The following is a 22,554-nucleotide window of genomic DNA, read 5'->3' on the forward strand; positions in this document are numbered from 1 at the left end:
AATATAAAATTATTTGAGTCATTTGTAAATCGGACAATTCCCAGAAGATAGTCTTTTTCATAATCCTGGAAAATATTTTCTTCTTTCCCAGTTTAAATTTACAGTCAACTACAAGGCAAATTCAATAGAACAATAATAACGATACATATTTTTATTATTGCTATGCACACGCCCTTTGAAGTCAGGTAACGTTAGACTGGATCGATGTTTTTATCTTTCGTCGCCTGAAAAAAAAAAATCATTTTGAAAGCGATTTCTTGTATTGTTATAGCTGTGGTGTAGTTCCCTGTTGTCATAGAATTAGAACGATCATTAAAACTTTATAGTTATTGTAGTTTCTGTAATTTCCACTGAACGGTCCTTAAGATATTCTATTGATTTCCCTGAAAAGTATAAATGTTGTGGTGCTTTCAAAATATTGTTTGAGCTTCCCGTCCAGCCTGAGACAGCTACTTTGGCTTAGTGGTGTGCTCAACCAATGACAGATGGGGGTGGGGGTGGGGTTGCGGGGAATCATTTGGGAAACTTGTTTGAAAACAGTTATTTTTTTTCTATTATGTTTCGTGATGCGAGTGGAGGAGAAATTAAGAGATGTCTTAAAGTGTCTAATTTTTATTTAATTATTGTTATTGTTTTAACATTCACTATATTATTGTTGCTGCTTTGTTGAAATGTTGATGCAGAGCACAATTTTATTTAGGTAAATGTAAGATATTTTAGTTTTGTTAAATGATACCCACCGACACACGGCAACTTAATTTCTTTAGAACGATACATGCAGTGAAAATATTTTTTGGTTAATGTATATAGTCTCTGGTACTTTTCGTCATCTTTCTAGACAGCCAACTAGGTGACAGACATCCCCTGGCTGGGACTTTTTTTGTTTCTCTCTTCCTTTTTTTGGCTAGAGTGCGATGGGCGGAGGTAGTCGCAGACTGTTTGTTTGGGGGCTTTCCAGTGGACCTGAACTGCCGCTGTTTTGACAACGACTGGTTGACCGGCCACCTGTCCAGCTGATGTCCACCAATGAAATTAGAGATGACATGATTGTTAGCATGTGTGAGGGCATCATCATGCCAGCGGCTGCAGCGATTAGTGTGGCTGGCCTTTTACAGCTCACTGCACACAGCCTTTTGTTTGGTGCTCCCTGTTTGACCCGATGAAGCTTGGGCTTCTCATGTGAGGTTGGTGGCGCTAGCTTTATGACCACGGGTCTTGTGTGCTAACACAATCGATTGCTCATTGAGTGTGAGGAAGCATGAGTGTTCCTTCTCAATCTGTTTACACCAGGTACTAATATATCAGTGCATCACCATCAAAACCGCTTTAATAGGAGTTTAGTTTCGATATGGGAAATGCCACTGTATTGTGTAGATAATTTATCAGTCAGCAAAGACACTGTTGTATGCAGAGATTTTGATGTTTGCACCATCCTCTGTCACTAATCGGTCTTAAAATTGTTCACACACACACACAAAAAAGGAAAGAAATTTTGTTACATTTATGATGCAAATTACTTCAACTAAAAAGTAATAACATTTTCCTTAAACCTCGAACAGTGAAAACAAAAGAGGTAATTATATAAATTATATATTTTATATATACGTTTTATAAATATGAATTCTGATTCAATAATTGTTTTTAAATATAGATTAGTATAGTAAAATTTTTATATATATATATATATATATATAAATATATATATATATATATATATATATATATATATATATATATATATATATATATATATATATATATATAATATATGATTTGATAAATGATTTGTTAGATATCATTAACCTTTTATGTTTACTTGCTGATCGTCTCACAACCATGCGATGAGATCCAGTGAGAAGTGCTTGAATTCAGCGAGGAACACGCATGTCTCTGGCTGAATCTGAAATCACCTCCTAAACCCTCAATCACTTTTCCCTATGTTGGTCCCCTAATACGGATAATTTGAAGGAGTGAATAAAAATGAGTGAGTGAATTCAGACAGCTGTTAAGTGTACATCGGCTGTACACTCGTTATTGCGGTGCAATGTGGGATTGAATGAGTGCACTCAGCAATGTCAACTATGGTTTTGGACAGCACTACAAATGGCTGTCCCCTCAAATAATGCCCTATTTGAGGGTTTAGGTGGCGATTTCGGATTCAGGCTATGACTAGGCTACTGTTTTTCACAACAAGTACCATATAGTTACATTTTACCATGGTAGTAGTGAGCTGCTGTGTGGTTTTACCTGTGGATATCATGTTCTATATGCTGTAGATGACCAATTGTAAATTTAAATAAAAGTAGAGAATATTTAAGTTGTACCCTATAAAAAATAGGTTGTGGCTGTTTTTATTTAATGAACATAAATGCACATCTGCATCAAAGTACTGTCAAATGTGCACTTCTAACAGACATCACACATAATTTTAATATAACATTAATAATGCAAACTGTGCCCAAGATAAGTGCCATCAAAGTCAGGCAACACAAACCTGTTTCATGATTTAAAACGATGTCACCTGTTAAAACATGCAGACACTTAGAAATTAATTTGTCTAGATATTTTTAACTTAAGCTTACTTGTGCATATTTTGACGTTGAAAAAAATATTTGATCATCTCATCATAAGTGTTTAGAATGTTCTACCTCAGGTTTGCGATAAGTGAAATGTTTGCCATGTTCTGACAATAAAGGTTACACTATAAAGAACTATAAACTATAAGTAGTTTAAAACCCCAATGAAATTCTTTTTTGAGAATTTCTTTAGGGAAGGCTAGCCAGAAAATGTGCTGTGGTGCTCATTGGAAACTATCAATTCCTTGGTTTAAGAAAAATCTGTAGCGTGCGGTGGAAAAACAATCCCAGCATCACCTTGAATGATGAACGCATGAATCACCTTTAGCACAATGCAGTCTGTATCGTGCTCCGGGGGAAGGAGATTTGATTTAACATCACACAGACCACTTTCTCTGTCTATTCTTTCTTTGCCAAAGCATATGCGATGTAGACTTGGAGTGTAGCCATTTTCTGCTGCGTATAATGACACAATAAAGTCTGTCAGCTTGGGACAATGAAAGGTGTGTGCCTTGGTAAACAGGTAGGCGTGTGTGCGTGAAAGACCTGTTCCCCTGGGGCGTCTCTCTTTTCCTAATACCCATTATGCAGGCAAGACACAAGACAGAAAGCAAAGGGGTTTGAACGGAAGAGCGGAGGAGCATTCGGTGACCTGTCTGAGGAGAAACGAGCCGGTGTGTAGAATAAAAGAGAGCATGCATGCTGTCTCATCCTGCTTCTCTTGCTTCCTGCCTTGAAATTGAGCAAAGGTAAGCCATTACAAGAGAGGCTTGTTGTTGTTAGCTGGATGACGCATGCTTTTCTCACCTTCATGCAGAGTTGTCATCATTATTGTGGTCTAAGTCTAACCTTTAATGATTGGTCGGTCCAGACCTTGTGTGTAAAGGAAGGAAAAAAGGAAGTTCTCAGCTTAGTGTAATAAACTCGCCTGTTGCATCATTTTTGTCTGAATTTTTATTTTTTGACTGCCGCCCATGTACATTTCACATGTTCTTACACCTATTTGCAAAGGAATGTAATTAAAACCCCAAATTATATGCCTCGGTTTGAAATGCGGTCATTCGAGGTGGCAACGACTGTTGGGGCTTTCCTCAATGGTCACACCAGGAGCTTAGAGGGTGAAACGGCAAATTTCGAAGTCATTTAGCTTGGCTCAGAGTCTGCGTGGCACCCAGCATCAGTTCTGGTCCTTTGCCATGAGTTGCATTCAGTAACTGTGCAGTCTGATGATCGTGGAAAAAGATCTGCTGTCACTCTAAATTAAACTTTGGAAATGTTCCAAACCATTGGAAACATTCTTTCTTGATTGACTGGTCAGTTGCCTTACGGATATATATTGTTTGTAAGAAGCTTTATCTCTTTGCCAAAAAGGTTTTGATTTCATTGGCAAGCTCCTGCTAGGAGAACAAGAAATGTTATTTACTTGTGTGAGCTTGGAATGTTTTAAATGGTCTTAGTTTTGTCAGTAGGGATCAAAATGGCATTATCATACAGAGCCAAAAAATTGCTGCTGTGGTTTGATGAAAAACTGGGTAAAAGAAAAAAACCCAATCCCCCCATTGTGTTTGACTTGGCATGGATAATGTATGAGGTAAAGAGAGCCCGAGTGCAACGTGTTTGTGGTGCCCTTTTATTCTTGAATTTCCTCATTCTTGCACTGGCCGGTTGGTTGTGATTACAGCATAGCCAAGGGAACTTTGCTTTCTTCGCTGTCAGCAGTTTTCCTTTTTTTTTCAAACATCCAGGATGTTTAATTCAGAAAACATGGAAGTGATTGCCTTGACTGTTTTGTATTTGATTTCTGACTAAATTTATCTTGACGTAATGAATGTTTCTGGGCAAATGTTTAAGCTAGAACACTGATAGCTGTTAAGGATAAAATAGGTTTTATCACCAGTGAGGTATACACATGAAAGTGTCTGGGGACCTCATGAACCTCTGTATGAAAAAGAAACCAAACTAGACAGAAAAAACCCCTCTGATTGTCCATGACAGGAAAACGGCCCCATGTTGATGAATTGTTTGTTTTGGCTTGGGGAAAGACCTCAGCACCGTGGAGTGACTGATTGACAGTGTTTACTCTCTAGTGGTCCAGCTGCTTTTAAGAGTGTGTCCTGTAATTGAACACAGCGACAGTGACTTTTTGTTGATACATTTATGATTTCTTGAATGTGTTGGAACTTATAGCCCCCCCCAAAACAGCAGTTTGATTGACTAATACATTTAGTATAGATACACCGATCTTAGTATAGATCTTTAGTATAGATACACTGAAAAAATTGGCAGAATTTTTTTTTGCTTGTAAAAATAATAAATAAAAACACATAAAATGTGATGTCAAATAACTGTTATTTAACATCACATTTAAAAAAACCCCAAACAAACTAGTTTTTAATGTAAATTGTTAAATGAACAAACAATTCAAAAATATTGATCGGTTATTGGATCTAATATTCTGTAACACTTTTTTTATGGTCCTATTCTTACTTTTAAGTTGCTTTTTAGCTTGCACATTACTATGATGATATTGGTTGTTTATTAGTACTTATAAAGCACATATTAATGCTTTATTCTGCATGACCTTATTCTATATCCCTTAATCCTGCCCAGTACTCAAACGCTAGAGTTTAGGGTCTATAAGATCATTTTTAATGGTTATAAAAGACCCTCATATGCACAATTGCACATGCATTTATATGATACAAAATCCAGTAAAAACTGCATTTTTTTTAAATAATAATAATGTAGTGAATTTTAAGCTGCAATTTCTTCAGTCTTCATAATTTTTTGTAATATGCTTTGGTGCTGAAGAAGCATTTCTTATTATTATCAATGTTAAAAATAAGAAGTATTTTTTATTATTTTTTATTTGGAAACATTGATGCATTTTTCCGCTTTCTTTGAATAAGAACATTCAAAAGAACCATGCTTATTTGAAATAGATTAGTTTTGTAACAATTTTAAACGTCTTTAGTGTCACTTTGATCATATTAAATGTATCTATGCTGAATATATATATATATATTTATATATTAAAAAGAAAAAAAATGACACTAAAAATAGATATCTAGTCTATCTACATATGTGAATAAATGCCTATTTGTCTTCTTATTTCCCCCTACAAAGTTCTCTTGATCCTTCATATACTAACAAAAAAAAAAAAACCTTTTGATTAGCTTGTCATCCAATTTCTGTATGGATTTCTTTGTTACACTGCTACCCAGATCCTTACTTTTAGTGAGAAGGACACTGCTGCCAGTTAGAGAGGCTGTGGACCACAAGCCTGGCCAGCATCTCTCCAGGACAAGGACATCTATTAGGCTGCTAAGCGCTGTTCCTCAGGGATCTGAGGAGGATGACAAGAGACACTTGAAGTGGCTGGCACTTGGGAGTTAACTGCAAGGGAATGGCATAGCAAGGTCTGAATGACCTTGCATCTTGCATGAGTAGTCAAATCTTTAGAAACACAATCTTCGTTTGACAGATGAGTTAAATGGGTAAGAGGAAGTTCACTAGGTCATACTTTAATTTACTGTGTTAAGACAATTTCTTGGTTGGTAGAAATATTCTAGCAGCAACTCAGTCTTGCCTTTTAAATGCATAGATACAGTAAAGTAGACATAACAGTACATACTAGATAAGTACGCATATAGTACAAAAACATGAATATAATAATGCATGCTATATCAGTGGCCAATGTTTTATAAGTGTGCAACATTGATGTAGTGATTTAAAAGTGATTTAGCATGTTTTTTTGTTGTTGTAACATACTCAAACCTAAGCCTAAGACTAAATCATGTCAGTTTTTGAGGATTATTTTAAGATCTTCGCACCTTGTCTTGTTGTGGTTAGAATTAATTGGAACCATCTGCTGTTAGTGAAAATATGCCATTTCCTGTTTGTGTCATCAAGTAATAGGCAAAAATGCTACAAATGCAGTTTACAGAGGATGCTTTATCTCATTCTGTCTGTGCTATTTTGAAATGTTTTAATTGTTGGTTTTGCATATGCATCAGACGGACTTCTTTTTCCATCTCAATCTTTTATTTTCCCCCACCTTACGCCATAAGTACTGTGTTGTTAAGATGCCATGTTAAAAGTTGTAACATTGGGTCTTGCGACCCTTGACCCGCATTCTGTGTTTTGTTGTTTTTTTATTAGCTGACAGCTTTCCAACAATTTATGACACACGGCAGTCTAATCTATATGATTTTTGATTATGATTTCTATTTAAAAAAAAAGTATAGTGGTCGACCAATATTTATTTTTTTGGTGTCTGTAATACAGTTCTTAGTTCAGGGAAGAAAAAAAATAAATAAATAGGAATTGAAAACACTGTAACCAACAGGGCACTTAGTAATCTGGTATGTTTTTACACACTCATTTACATTTACATTTAATCATTTAGCAGACGCTTTTATCCAAAGCGACTTACAAAAAAAGGGGGGAGAGTAATAGAAGCAACGAAACAGACAAGGCCAACAACCTGTAAGAGCTGTAAGAAGAAATCTCAATTAATTAGCACAGTACACACATTTTTTTTTTTAGACATCTACAACAAAAACTCACGTACGCGAAATGCTGAACACTGGATTTTGATAGCTATGATAACAACCCATTAGGACTAAGGCTGTTGCCCCAGCTGTTGTTGTTAAGCAGATTCAGTGGCCCAATGGGTTGGTTTTGTATGGCATTCTAGCTAAACGCGCAGCAATAGCCATCTACAACAAAAACTCACGTACGCAAAATACAGAACACTGGATTCTGATAGTTATGATAACTATGTAACATACCCGCCTGAAGGCACAAATCCGGATGAGAGACGTAGCTATGATCCAGGAGTGTGTGCTTTTTGGTCGTTGCTGTGGTGATCAGTAAGTGCTATTCTGATATACACTCGGAATTTTATTTGATCAAATAAAAACAAGGAAGCACTACAGCAGTGAAAATCTCACATCTGGATTGGACACAAGTCTGTAAGGTTTGTGAAATTTGTGATGTTTATCAGAAATTCACAATTAAAAAAAAAAAAAAGATACAAATGCGTATTTGCTGAATGCTGACGGTAAATGAACAATTATTTTAGTGTTTGTCTTTGTATTACATATATATATATATATGGAAGCCCGTATTCAGCGCACAAAAAAAAGATTGCGACTTTTTATCTCAGAATTCTGACTTTATATCACGTAATTACGAATTTATGTCTCAGAATTCTTACTTTATAACTTGCAATTGTGAGAAAAAAGTCACAATTACTCTTACTTTGTTTTTTGTGTGTGGCGGAAATGGGCTTAAAAGCAAACGCTATAATATGTTTTCATATACCGTTGACTTTCTTTGTTTAACAGTTCTATCGCATATTAGGTAACATTAACACTAAACACAAATATCATATAGATAGGACTAAGACTTTAAACTAAGAAGGAGAATGGGAGTATTTTGTGCTCAAGCGGTGGCGTTCTCAGCACTGTCAAAATGAAAGTTAAACATTTCCAAATATTGTTCGATATAGATTCATCGGTCAAAATGCTACACAATTCTTCTAATTTGTCAGCAAAGGAAAAAGATATGGAACGGCATGCATTTTATAAGACCAATATGCCAGCTATTTTGTGTTAAGGAAGTGAATTTAAATTTAGCTTGCCATTTTCAGTTGAAGCTGTGTTAGAACTGTAAAAATACAGTTATTTGATATCAGATGTCAGATATTGCCAGACATGAACTTCAGTGCTTATAATGAGGTCAGAGTTGAATGATTGTATGTGACAGACATTAGGTGGGGCTGTCCTCTTCAGGAGCTCTTTCAGTCAAATTTGGACTTGACTTAAATGAAGGAAAAATAGTGTTAAAAAGCTGAAAGAGGAACAAAGTGTATCTCTGAATGTGCGAGTTTCCTCTGCTGATACAACCACACATAGAGAAACCAGACAGTGAGTTAGAGCTGACATGTGTAGGCAACACATCAGCACCTTCCTGTCTATTGGACCTTGTAACCTCTCACCCAGCAACAGATTGCAAATGAGCTGAAGGTCACGAAAAGTTTTTGAAGTGTTTTCTCTCTCTGTCTCTCTGTCTGTGGAAACAACAAGTGTCGGTCAGCCTACACAATAGGCACATATTGAGCTGACAATTTGAAATGCTTGCAGAATATTACCGCACAGTCTGACATCATTAGTGCTTTGCTGGCACCCTGATCATCCCCGTTAACTTCTGAGCTGTACGCAAGATCAAAGACTACCACAAAAAAGTAGTCTGGATGAAAGTACAGTTATGTGTTTTGATAATCACATTGACATTATTGCTGGAGGTCACATCGTCATGACTTTTATTCAACCATGAGGCATTAAATTGATCAAAGTGCCAAAAAAGTAATTTATAATATCACAAATATTTCTATTTCCAATAAGTGCTGTTCTTTTAAACGTTCTATTTTTCAGTTCATAAATAGATCAAATGTATTCCATATTAAGCAAAACGGCATTGTTTTCAACACTGATTATAATAAGACATGGTAAAATCAACATATTTCTAAAGGATCATGTGATGCTGAAGACTGGAGTAATGTAGCATTGCCATCTCAGGAATAAATTAAATGTTCAAATATATTGATTTTTTTTGTCGTTGTTTATGCAGCCTTGGTGAGGATAGAGACTTTCTTTTATACATTTTAAAAATCTAATCTTTTGGACGGTATTTTCTATTGCTAGCAAGAAGATGCAGTTTTATTGTGACCCATATTACGTTTTATTGATTTTGATATATAATAACGTTCTGTTTCATAAAAAAACATGTCTACAAAATGTAAATATTTTCCATGTTATTCTTTCAGTGCCACTAGCAGTTCTTTTTTCTTCCTTCTTTAAAATCTATATCTCATGTCCTAAATCTTGTGATTCCTCTTTATGCACTATCCTGTCCATTATTCAGAATGAAAACTAGAAATATTATACAAAGAAGAACTGTAATTTTAGACACTTCCATGTTTGTAAAAGGGAAACTGTTAGCCCAGTGATTAAGACACACAAGTTAACACAAAGGTCACAGGTTCAATCCCAGGTTAGGGTAACCTCTTTTGGAAAGCTCTTTAGTTTCCCTCATTGTAAATGTTCCTTGGAGGTAGACACTTAACCTCAGTTTGTTCCGGGGTTTTAGGCCCCTGCAATTAGTGTACTTGAAGTTTCTTTGGCTGAAAAGCCTCCACTAAGTGATGAGTAAGGCCTGTGATTTTCTTCCAGCTAGTTGTGGGACTCGGATTAAAATGAATCCAGCACTACACGGCAGCGCAGGCTCAGTATTTGCACAAGCTCTCACATCCTGAATGTGAACGCCAGCATGCTACTGCCAGCCAGAGAACCTCCAGTGTGCGTCTTAGTTGAAATACATCTTGACCCAATGCCGATAGGACATCCGTGTCGTTTTTCCTTTCTTCTCCTTTGTGTGGTTTAGTTCTGGTTGATGTACGAGGCAAACAAGACCATTTCTTCCAGACGTTTAAGGGAAAGGAACTGTTGATTTTTTTCCCCCCTTCTGATGTGTCTAAGATGAACTAAAAGTGTACACATGCGGAGACGAGCGAGTTTGTGTGTAAACGCATGAGCTTGAACGATTGTTTTAGGCGAACGACCAGCTGTGAAACGGCTCTCCAGAAAGTCCCATATGGATATTCTATGGGCTCTGGTTGATGTTGGAAGTGGTCAGAACGGGAAAGAGGGAGGTTTTCTTTGACTCTTTCCCTGTCATTAAAATATCCCCATGTCAAAGAAAAAGTTGGCGTTATGAGCTCAGCCATATGTGCCTTGCCTGAGGCGACCCAACTTGGCCCAACCTAACAACCAAACCAGAGCTGCCCTCTCTGTCCCTCTTCCAGAAAGCCCTTCCCTTGTGCTATTGGCAGGGGCGTTTAAGGGCAGGCATTAGGGCCACGTCTCAATAGCACCCTTCTCTTAAAATAGGATTCTCTGTATGACTTGATCTCCTGATTGATCTGATTATGTAACATCTTAAAGTTTTGACGACTGACGTCAGAGACTTTCAGATTGATTATCCCAAACATATCAGTCACGTCAAAATAATGGTCCAGTGACATAATGCTATTTTTTTCTTTATTGATTTATTCATAACTGCTTTAGATATTCACATATAAAACCCCTTTTCTGTGAGCATGTTTTTGATTTTTGAATTAATATTCTTTTTTTCTTTTTTTTGGAGGGGGGCATAAATTCATGTCTTCATATCTTAATCAAAAGCCTCATATTTTGACCATCATTACTGGCAGTCAAGGTCAATAAAACTTAATATTTATAAATTAACAATTGATTATATTTGTAAAAAATATAATATTTTATATATATATATATTTTTTTTGTTAATTCTTTTGAGAACGATTACTTAGTTACAACACATGACATTTTTAGACATTAAATTAATATTTTTTTCGAAATCATATGAAAAAAGCATATTTTAAAAATATGTTTCTAACTAGACTTTTTGTTGTTTTAAATGTCTGTGAGCCATCAATTGATAATTTACATATTATGATGTAAACTGCATTTTATGTAATATTACATAAAAAAACCTTAAAATATATATTTACAAACCTTTTTTCAATTTAATAAAGACATGTATTTAAGCTGTGAGAAAATATATCATCCCTTTTTAGTTGATGGTCTCACCACATGAGATTTTTATTCATTATGCTTTTTGAAAGTGGTATAAATATGTTTCAGAACCACATAAAACATGCATTGAGTGAGTAAAAAGAGTACATTTCTAAGAACTTGACACATTTCAAATTCGATTTTTCCATTTCTTCATGGGCACTTATTGACCCATCAATTAATGGGCCTTTTTAGAGCTGACCTCAGGATTCTTCCAAACGGATCAGCCACATGTCAAACTGATATTATCCAGTCATGGCACTTGCCGCACAGCCCAGTATGAGCCAACTTTGCCCAGTAGGAATAACATTAATCAGATGTACTTGTCCCACCAAAAAGAACTTTATTTCTGTACGTATGGAGCGGATAAAAGAAAGCATATGGTCGGGTTTGGCTCACTGATGGTTAGTCGCTCAGTTTTACCACCGTTAACCCCTTTTTAGATCTTTTCTATCATTTCCTCTCTTTCTCGTTTAGTCTGGGATTTCTTCTGTTATTCCCTCTCTTTCTTTATGTGCAATCCAGATTTCCTCGGAGGCTTGGCAAACAGGTAGGGGTTGTGAGAATGTTTGTTCAGAGTCTCGTATCCTCACTAATGTGATGGTTGGCTCCTGGGCCGATACGTGTTGGCACAGCTCGGGCCTCTCCCTGCGACAAGTTTCGCCAAATGTTGTAGTCTAGTATATGAGCGCATAATGAAAGATTTAGGAAAGCCCTCGGCTCGCTGTTAGGTGCTTTCGAAAGGTCAACATAATTCAGTAATTTGAGGTAACCGCTAACTCGACTCAGATGATTTCCGCAAGTTAATATCTTTCAGCTCTCCGTATCGTGTAATGACTTGGTAGAGAGGAAATCAAAACCTCAATTGAGCGTTAACTAACTGCTTGCTCATGGCTAACTCTGTTAACGGTACACTAATTGTGAATGAACTAATGGTTGGTGCTATAAAAGGTAAAGTTAATCCATATGTTCAAACTGGCTTGAAGCTTCGTAGACACTGAATGGAGATGATTCACAACATGCTGTGCTGATTCGGCTAATGCTTTGCATTTGGGCTGTGGTACACCACTGACATTATCCTTCGGCCTCCGTCATATTTATTTCAGCACTCAGCATCAAATTATAGTGGCGTGCGTGTTCAATTGAAAATGAAGAGTGGAAATGAATTCAAACGAGATGTGATTGTGTGTAAACTTTTAATGTGTTGCCAGGTTCTTAGGTGAAAGTATCGGGTGTCGGTGCTCTATAGACGGAGTTGTTTGCCTCTGGTCCTGCCGGCACACAAGGTTGTCCAGTGGTGCTGGTGTGGTGTGACTATTGTTGCTGTGACTTCAGGAAGATGGTATTTCTCAATAAGAAGAAGCTGTAAATGTAGTCGGGGGGTTTAGATCGCAGAAATCGATCTGTCTGCCCTGTGGGGAACTCATGATGGACAGGACACACACATACACAGGCACAGACACACACAGTGAAAGATGAATCATCTTTGTGGTTAGTACTTGTTAGCTTTTAATAAAGGAATTAATTTTCTTAAAGACGACGTGTGCAATTCTTTAATTTAATTGTAATGTTAAAATAGTTTTCCCAGCTATAGTAATCCCTCCTTTATCCAAGATATAGTCTATTGTAAAGCACATACATGGAAAGAACGATGACTATAGCCTTAACGTTTAAAAAATCAATAACTCTAGGAGATTTGCGGAGTCTACATCACATCTATCAACCTTATTTTTTAATGCAAAAGTAAGCTATTTTCTGTAAATGTGAGACTTCAAAATTCATTAGTTAAATAGAAGGATAACAAAGTGCAGTAAACTGTAAAACTATTTTCATACAAACCAGTGTGTTATTGATTATGATAATAAATTAAAATATGCTAACAATATGCAACATAGAGCAGCATAATGGATTAATTATGCTAAAGTAATTAATGACACCAAAAGCCTTGAACATTGAATTAAATCAACAGTTAAAACAACAGTTATTTTTACAGTTAAAATAACGACACAAAACAATATTTTTGGAATCACTTTCAGAGCACTGATGATCATTGCCACCAATGGTCAGCTGATTACTCGTGCAAGCTGAATGTACAGAGTTTAAGTGGTTAGAAAAATCTGTCTGTGCACGTACAGTACATATACTTTGCTGATAATGAAACTTACATCACACACTTTTTGTTTATGCACTCTGACATTTTATGAACTTGCATTTCAATTGATGTTGTGAGTTCAGGGTGCGACTACTTTGTTTAAGGAAACCGGTTTGAAAACGGTTTGTAATTACATATATCAGTTTTAAGAATATAAGGCAATGGACCCTTTTCATATTTTTGTGGTTCTCAGAAGCGGAAGTCATCATAGTTTGTTAAACTTCTATTCCAGTGAATGGAATCTGTGATAAGGTTTCTACAACTTTTCAAATGAGGGAAGAAATATAAGCCGCGTTTCCACCACAGGAACTTTCCCCAGGAACTAGGGACTTTGGGGTGTTATTCTGTATGTTATTCTGTATGTACGGCCCTGCTTGCTTGCGAGGCATAGACAGTAAAAAAATGGACACAGCGAACCCCATAGACTTCAACGGCGAAAAGGAAGTAAATTAGAAGCACTCACTTCCTGATGGCTGAGCGTACTGCGCAGTCTCGGACTGAGCTTGACGACATAGATGTGACGTGAGCAACCTGTCTGATTGTTTTAAGTCTTCTAGTAGTTGTGGAAAGTGAAATCTGAATCACATTGTTTAAATGACAGTAAAAGATTGCCTGCGAGCGTCTCCTCCTGTCTATACAGTAATTTCTCTACTCTGTGAGAGTCATGTTGGTTATGATCCAATCGTTGCATGGCCTAAAAAAATGCCTTTTTTTTTTTTTTACAAAAACAGCTTCTACGGGGCTGTATAGTGTAAGATACAAAGTAATGGAGCCTATTATACATTGTCGTGTTGTTTTTATAAATACATTTGAGGCGTTTAGAGACTTCATTTGTCCATTGTTTAAAGTTATTTGCTGTCAAAGTGACGCCAAAATGAATGGGATTCAATGGGATGCTAACAGCAGGTGATGGCTTGGTTAGCAATGGCCACCCCAATGGGAGGTACGCTTTCCGGGTGCTAGATTACCCCCTTGTTGCGAGGTAGTATTTTTTCAAAGTTCAAGAACTTTTGGGGGTGGGACTTGGGCGCTAAACATGCTGATTGGTTGAGCTCACGCAGCATTATGTTTCAACCTAAAAGTCTTTTGGCGTGCATGCAGTAAGAGTCGTTTGCTATTCATATCAACAATGGAGTTTAAAAAATATGATCGCTGGACCGACAACAAGGTTCAGGCTTTATTACATTTATTTGTGGAGGATGAAATCCAGTGAGCTTTGGAAAGTCGCATCAGTCATACGTCACCAGACTAATCTTCATGGTACTTTAGACCATGATTGAAACACTGACAGCATTAGGTCTGGGGGGAAAAAGAGTTCCTGGGAAAAAGTATTACTTTTACATGACATTGATCTGCTGTGGTCACGAAAGCTTATCAGACTAGTTATTTTAAACCACTGAAGCGCAATAAGCAGCAAAAGAGAACATATTTTGCTACATGCGCATGCCATATAAGAGTTGTCTTTTGTTTTTGTATTGTAGTTTGTTTTCTTATATGCCTGTAATTTGTTTCTTTGATGTTATTTTATCACTTTTACTTATCTTCAATAAGTTTGAGTTTTTTTTTTTTTTTTACTGAGGCTATTAATTTTTTGTGACATTGAAAATGGTGAAAAAACCTGATAAATCGATTGACTTTTAGTTTAAACATTGAGCTTCTGTGATGCTTTTTGCTTCTTTGAGCGTGTTAATCAGAGTTTACACATTGCGTTTTGACCATAGACCGTAAAAAAATATGGACGACTCGACATCATCCGTTTCCGCTTGCCATATTTGAAGCTTTCAGGCGGCCTTGCACGGCGCTGACATCTTGGGACCGAGTCTGCGCAGTAGCGATTTCGGGACCGGAGTTGCGCAGTAGAGCGCAGGAAGTAGAGCAGGAAGTACAGCCGCGATATCAAAAGCCCGCCCACACTCTCACAGATGCAGAACAATTAATTATGTTGGTGTGAAATAAACAGTTATGGAAATGTAGAAATTAAAGCTAAAGCTCTAATCTGCTCCCAAAAATTTCGAAAAAAGTCCGTTAGTGCCTCAGTGACAGCTTCACTCAGAGAAGCCGTCAGTCTCAGCTGTCAATCATGACGTCACACCCCCGTTTTTATAGCATCAAATAACTAACTCAAACTAAACTTATTTTTAAAACGAACACCTGAAATGAAATCATCGTGATGATAAATGCCTTCAGTGACATAAACTAACTTTGGGGAAACATTTTTGAAGTGTAATATTCTTATTTAGTTTGCCTCGCGTCCATTAGAAAACACAGAGGGGCGGCTATACTGGGACCGGTCACCGGGGGGCGATCGAGGCGCGAAAGCTTCAGTAAATGAGAGGGAGACTGCAGGCTTGGTTTTGACCAAGATTTGGCCATATGAGGCAAATTTTTCCTGGGCCAAAATCTGCTATTTGGACGTGCGCCAACAGCTGGTTAATGACCATTGCGAACAAATTTGACCTGTGACGAAATTCTGGCAGTGTCAGAAGTTTTGAATTGCAATCTTGCTGTGTGACTTTTCCTACGATGACGTTAAATAAAAAAATAAAAAACAACAACAATTAAGACCAATAGGATCGTGATCATATTGCCCTCAAATTTGCTGTCACTCCCTTAGTTGTTGGGTTAGAAAACCCATCAGCTTTGTTTTGTTTGTTTGTTTTTTGTTAATGACAAGGTAATATAACACAAATGTGATAACTTAATTTGCAATGTTGATATATAAATGTATGGAAACGTGCCACAGAGACACAGTGGCCCTCATTTATCAATCTTGCGTAGAAACGGGCGTTGGCGTAAGATTATGCTTACACTCCTGATTCAAAACTTTCACCGCCTGATTTATGAAGCTGTGCGCACCTCTGCAATCCAGGTGTACGCAATACTTGCCCTTGATGAATGCCGCGGCTGAAAACGATTGTCATTAGAATAACACGCCCCTATATATTCAAGTCTCCGCCTCCTCCACGCCCTCATTTTACGCCATGGACACACGGAAGACGGCAAAGAAGCGAAACTTCTCCGACGTGGAGATCAGGCACGTCTCAATCATCTCACTAGTCCACTAGTCAGGGCACTGATTAGGACATAAGTCAACGGGCTGACTCCCTGATCAGTGCCCTGACTAGTGGACTAGTGAGATGATTGAGACGCGCCCATCGAGACCATCACCAGGGAAGTGGAAAAAAGTGAAATTGTTTTATTTGGGAGTTTAAAGAGTGGGATTAAAGGCACCCACAAAAACAAACAAATATGGACCCAAATTACGAGTACTGTTAATAGTGTGGAGGTTGAGAAGCGCACTTCAGCAGTTTAAAAACCTCACAGTGCATTATTTTACACGTTTTGAAACCATTAGCATTTCATTTCGTATCACGGCACATGTATTGGGGTGTACATTATGATGATGTGTTGTGGAGTAGCCTCCATTCATTCACATTAATAATTGCATGACAATTTGTAAGATTCTTTTTATTATATTATTATGATTTTTATTATTAATGACGCTTATTGTTATTTAGAAGAAGAATGTCGTTATTATTTATTTTATTAATATTTAAAAGAAGAAGAATGTAATTTTTATTATTTTGTCAGTTCGAATTATTCAGTCCCAGTCCGCTCGCAGCTGGAGGAATGCATCAAATGCTTTGGTAGCCTATAGTCACACAAATTAAACATTGAAGTCTACGCTGCACAAAAATAAACACTGAAGTTTATAATTACAATGTTGTTGTTTTTTACAGTGGGTCGTAATATAGCATATATTTGTCAGTGCGTTTTGTGGTGTTAGGAATTGTTTTTCTGCACATTTTCGCAAACTCAAAACGTGCGTACACCACCTCCTGAGCTGGCGTAGGATTTGAGCGTGCCGTACGCCAATGTCCATATTGATAAATCTCAAAGTCACCGTGGGTTTGGGTGCACTCTGGAAATTTGGTGTACGCACTTTTGATAAATGAGGGCCAGTGTGTCTCATTTAGTTCCCTTGCTCCTGAGCTTGTGAATCAGTATATTGTGTACACAGGTTCGGGCACTGGTAAGGATGTTAAAAGCCACTGGCTCACTGCACATTGGGAAACTGATGACTATTTCCAGCGGCGTGAGGATGTCCTCATTGTTCAACATCATTCATGAACAACAGCAGAGATTTTATTCTGACTTTACTTGTAATGCTATTTAAACAACATTACGACAAATACTTTGCTTGTTACATAGATACATGCAACATTTCAGCAATAAACTATAAATGTTTGTGTTCATTACCTGTCTAACGTTGGATGTTTATGCTGAAATAATAAAATAATGGTTTCTGTTTTTAAAGAACTCATATCGCTTGTTGTTATCGATCATTATGTGTAGTGAGTTGGCTCATGTGATCTGAATTTCGCGCTTCACCCAGGGTTTTGCGGTACATTGTGTGACTTTTTAGGGAGCGAACATGTCGGTGCACTGGGAGGATTCTTTGATTGAGATAGCTCTTAAAATGGCCGACTCCCTGATCAGTGCCATAACTTCTGAACTAGGGACCTGATTGAGACGTACCCACAATCTATGAAATGGGTCCATTACATTGATGAATCGGAGGGGTTCTCAACTCTGGTACTTTCCTGCGGAGTTTAGTTCCAACCCTTATCAAACTCACCTGCCTGTAACTTTCTAGTAACACTGAAGACCTTGATTAACTTGTTCAGGTGTGTTTGATTAGGGTTGGAGCTAAACTGCAGGAAAGTGGACCTTGAGAGCCAGAGTTGAGACCCCCCCACACCACCACCACCGTCCCCCGTCCCCTTTTTGTGAAGCCAGTTCAGATGCACAGAGAAAGTGTTTTGTTTTTATTGTTATCAGCCCCAAATATTGCACAACCGTTTGATATAAGACGGGATACCCATCTTTTGACTCGTTCCTTTTGGAATATCTTCAGGACTTCTCTGTTTTCCTGAACTATGCACGTCCACACTGTGAATAGAGCAGAGGTAACAGTGGATAGCTCAGTTAGAGAACGCCATAGGCGTTGAAATGGTATCAGCACTTTTAATCCTCTCCTGTCTGTTTTTGATGATGTCACTGCCTGTGGCCCTGCAGCTACCCATACCGATGTTCACTTGTTGCTGGTTGTTATGTTTGGTAGATGAATGCCAATACATAATACCAAGACACTCTTATACTGTCAACACAGTCATATGCTTTACTCTTTCTTTTTTGGGGATGTTTACGTTTGTTCTACCCCCTCCACCACACACACTTTTTTTTACCTACCACGAGTGCATTGGTCAGACATAACTTGAAGGTTTGATCTTCAAAACTTTTGGGAAAATATCTGAGGTGGGACGTGGGTGAAGCTGAAGTACCTGGTTGCTGAAACCATGCCCACCTAGCTCAACCATAGTGGCTATAAACCTATCACTCAAGTGGCCACGGCCTCTATGCAGAACTTTAATGCTTAATATAATTTAATAAATGTAATGAAGAGTTTAAAAATTAAAACAAATTGACAGATACAAATCTTCACCCTCCTCACAGTTGTCATGAAGGGAAAAATAAAAATTAGCTGTATAGACCAAACCACTTTTTGTTCCAGTCTGTAAACATATTTTTATCTGTTGTAAAATTGCCCATTTTAACATGAGGGAGATACAGATTTGACTCTTTTGAAGCCAGTCGATGAATTGCAGTTTAAGCCACTTCCGTGTTGCCTTCGAGAGGTTGCGGGAGGTTTGCTATTGGGTCCAAAGAATTGTGAAGATTAGGCAAAGTAGTCCGGTGATGTAGGACTGCACAAGACTTCCAGAGGACTTTCGTCCTCTCCATATAAGCTTAATAAAGCCTGAACCTAGATGTCGCTCATTGGTCGTATTTCTTTTTAAACTTGATTGTTGATTCGAATAGCAAACAACTCTTACTGCACGTACCACAACAGATAAAAAACAAACAAAAAACTGGTTGTTGTAAGCAAACGCAGCTTTAGATACTAAACTACGTTTTTATACCCAGCTTTGACATAATATGAGGAACAGTTAGTATTGTTTAACCAGTGTACTAAACTGAAAAACAGTAATTCCAAATAGATTAAAAGAGGGAGGAGGAAAGAGAGAAAATCAAACTGTCGAAGGTTGCTGCTCTTGAGAAATGTGGTTTCAACATAATTTTTATGACTCACAGTTTGCTTGTTTGAGCATGTTAATCTGAGTTTACTGTATGATTTTGGCTACGATTTGGCCATCTGAGACAAATTTTGAGAATCCTAAAAAATTCCTCTGATCCTGGGCCAAAATTTAAAGTCTTTTGACGAAATTCTGCCAGTGTCAGAAGTTTGGAGACTCATGCTGCCTTCACGTACTATCAGCATTATTGTAAATACCGGTTTCTTAGTTAAAACATTTCTCATGAAAATTTTAATGCAATGAGCTTGAAATCACGACTACAGAAGTGGGAAGTAGGACATTTCCGATAGCATGTAAAGGCAGGATTAGTCCAACACTGTGACTTCTACGATGACTGTTACATCTTCAAAAACCAATAGGAGAGCCAAACCTGATGACACAGTTAGAGACAACAACAAACCTCCACTTGCTCCACACACACACACACACACACACACACACACACACACACACACACACACACACACACACACACACACACACACACACACACACACACACACACACACACACACACACACACACACACACACACAAACACTCATGGACCATTGTGTGTGGATGGGACAAGACCCACCCACTATATTGGACCCACTCATTTTTACCATCTCTAATTTAGAAAATGACCGTCTTAACACCGACCCCTTACCGATATACACTTTATTATTATTATTTTTTTTACAAATAAATGCCTTTCCAATATAATATGTGATTGGGAAAAGGGAGTAGAGTGTGTTCGGTGAAAGGCGATTCGAACCTCGGGCCGTTTTGCATTGAAACTTTTCCTACTACCACTACACTATCACTGCTGTGAATAAATTGGTGTCCTCCGTAAATTAGTTTGGCCTAAACAGATGTTTAGTAAAGGTGGGTTATTTGTACTTATGCTGCTTTCCAGGCGGGTTTTTGAGCCCGTAAGTCACAACTTCAAACCACAACTCACGACTGTGTAGCGTTCTAGCACATAGGGCAAGAGAAGCTGTTTTACCTTTTGTTATTTGTAAAATATCATGTAGGACTTTCATAAACACTGCATCTGGAAGGGCTGCCATTGATATTTTGTGGGCATTGTGACGTCAGAGCTCGTAACTGGGAGTACATCGATCTAGTACGAGTCCACAGGTGATAAGTCACGGGTTTGACAGCCATTCCAGTGCACTTTCACGGGTAGAAGGATGGAAAAAACACGGAATGCCAGGAACGCTGCATTAATTTAAGTTTCATCTACTCCATTTAAAAATAATCTGGGTGAGGACCCACCCACATTTATTTGATTTCCGGCGCCTTTGCACACACTACACATCTTCGTTTTCTCCCCTTAATTTTATTTTCAAGAAAAGCATGATGATGTTAAACTCCAGACGAGTCATTTTTTGTGTGCGTCCATTTTTAATGCATCTTGACTGACATACAGTGACACTGTGGCGTGGCTTACAGCAGTACAATCTGACACGCAACAGTTATAAACAACTATACGACTAAAACGCTACTTTCCCTAGATCCCTACATCTCTGAAGGATTTCAGCGACTTTAGTCAGTAGAAGGATTATGATATACATCAGTGCTATACATTTCTCAGAATTGGTTCTTGTGAAAAGTATTACCGATAGTTAATTCAGCTTTCGCGAATGTGTGCGTAAGAAAACATCATGTGTCTTGATTGATCGTATTCCTATCTGATTTGTGCACGGCCACATAAATGCATCTCCACTGATCTTCTGTTCCTAACCAGATTTCAATGCGTCTTAGAGGGCATTTACACTTGTTCTTTTCTTGATGGTTCAGTAAAATTGTGGTGAGCAAGAGCAAGGGTATATTCCCCTTTTGATTGTGGCAGAATCTGATTGGAAGTGATTTATTATCTATTTATCAACCACTTCATGTTTTATTGGGACAAAACACTGTGTGTTTTGTCGTGTTGGTGTGCGTGCATTTGTTGCTTCAGGTTTTACACATTCACCCGTCTGTAGGTTTCAGTTGGTTAAGGAATTTCAGTTCCCATTTCTGTCACTGCGGTGTGTGGTTTTTCAAAGACAAGGGAAAAAATGCTCAGCTGTCATTCATGCTGTCATGAGGCTGTCTGGGGAAGTCCAAAAACAATCTACTAAATGAGATGTATCCAGGCATAGCTTGGTCTTGAGTTTTCTCTCTTAATGTTTCATTAGGCAGCACAATCCACAGGTTTAGGATATTTTTCACATTAAATGGATTATGTTTTTGGAAAATGGGAAGAGACTTATTGTTTTAAAATCTAGTCAAGATTTTTGTTCTGTTGTGATCGGATGAACAATGTCCTCTTTGGTATTAGTGTCTAGTAGTCAATTATCGTTTCTTTCTCTTGAAAATTTAGCTCCAGGCACATCCATCAAGTTGGTGTGAAATCTGTGGCTGCCTGCAGATTCTAAATTAAAATCCCCACTGAGGACTGATTTACTTTGTATTGATGTAAAAAATACCCTCCCTGCTGCTCTGGCTGATGAAACCATTACATCATCCACACTTCCTTTTGGAAAACAGGGAGTCAATACTTCTTTTTGCACTACTTAATAAAGACACTTAGCTTGTCAGCACCTATCATGACTTTCAGGAGTTTTTTTTTTTTTTAACTTGGTTAATAACCTTGGGATACACAGTCAGCAATGAGGTCAGTATCTATGTTTCCATCCAAAGTTGCGGAAAACTGGAATATCGCATAAAACTTTTGCGAATAAACCAGGGTTTCCATCCAGTGAGCCAAAGAGAACTAAATTGTCACTTCCTGGCACTAAATATCACTAAGAAAAATGGAAGTTGCTGCAGTAGAAGAAGCCACTGTATATAATAATTCTGTAAATAATGAATTACTTTCACCGGAGCGCGCAGACGAAGCGCAATAAAGTTATTTTCTTTTGCCTGCTGTTTGGGAATGCAGTTGTGTGAGAAAGTTCTGGGTGGTAATTACTGAATCACTTTGACGGGAGATTGCTCAGGCATTTCAGAATAACCTAAATAGCATTCAGATGCTGTGC

The 22,554-nt window shown here is 37.7% G+C and overlaps 1 protein-coding gene across 2 annotated transcripts in view; it reads left to right on the forward strand.

Moving 5' to 3' along the window:
• The window catches only part of rbpjb (recombination signal binding protein for immunoglobulin kappa J region b), an 88,447-nt gene that overhangs the window by 1,152 nt on the left and 64,741 nt on the right, over positions 1 to 22,554 (forward strand). The window contains exon 1 of one of the 2 annotated variants that reach the window (XM_067437335.1): positions 3,232 to 3,325. The exons of the other annotated variant lie outside the window; for it this stretch is intronic. Within the exon in view, the coding sequence (XP_067293436.1) occupies positions 3,276 to 3,325 (50 nt within the window). The 5' untranslated portion in view covers positions 3,232 to 3,275. Of the gene's footprint in view, positions 1 to 3,231; positions 3,326 to 22,554 lie in introns of those variants that run through there. 2 annotated transcript variants of the gene reach the window in all.

The sequence above is a fragment of the Pseudorasbora parva genome, chromosome 1 (genome assembly GCF_024679245.1).
Source record: "Pseudorasbora parva isolate DD20220531a chromosome 1, ASM2467924v1, whole genome shotgun sequence".
Classification (NCBI taxonomy): Eukaryota; Metazoa; Chordata; class Actinopteri; order Cypriniformes; family Gobionidae; genus Pseudorasbora; species Pseudorasbora parva.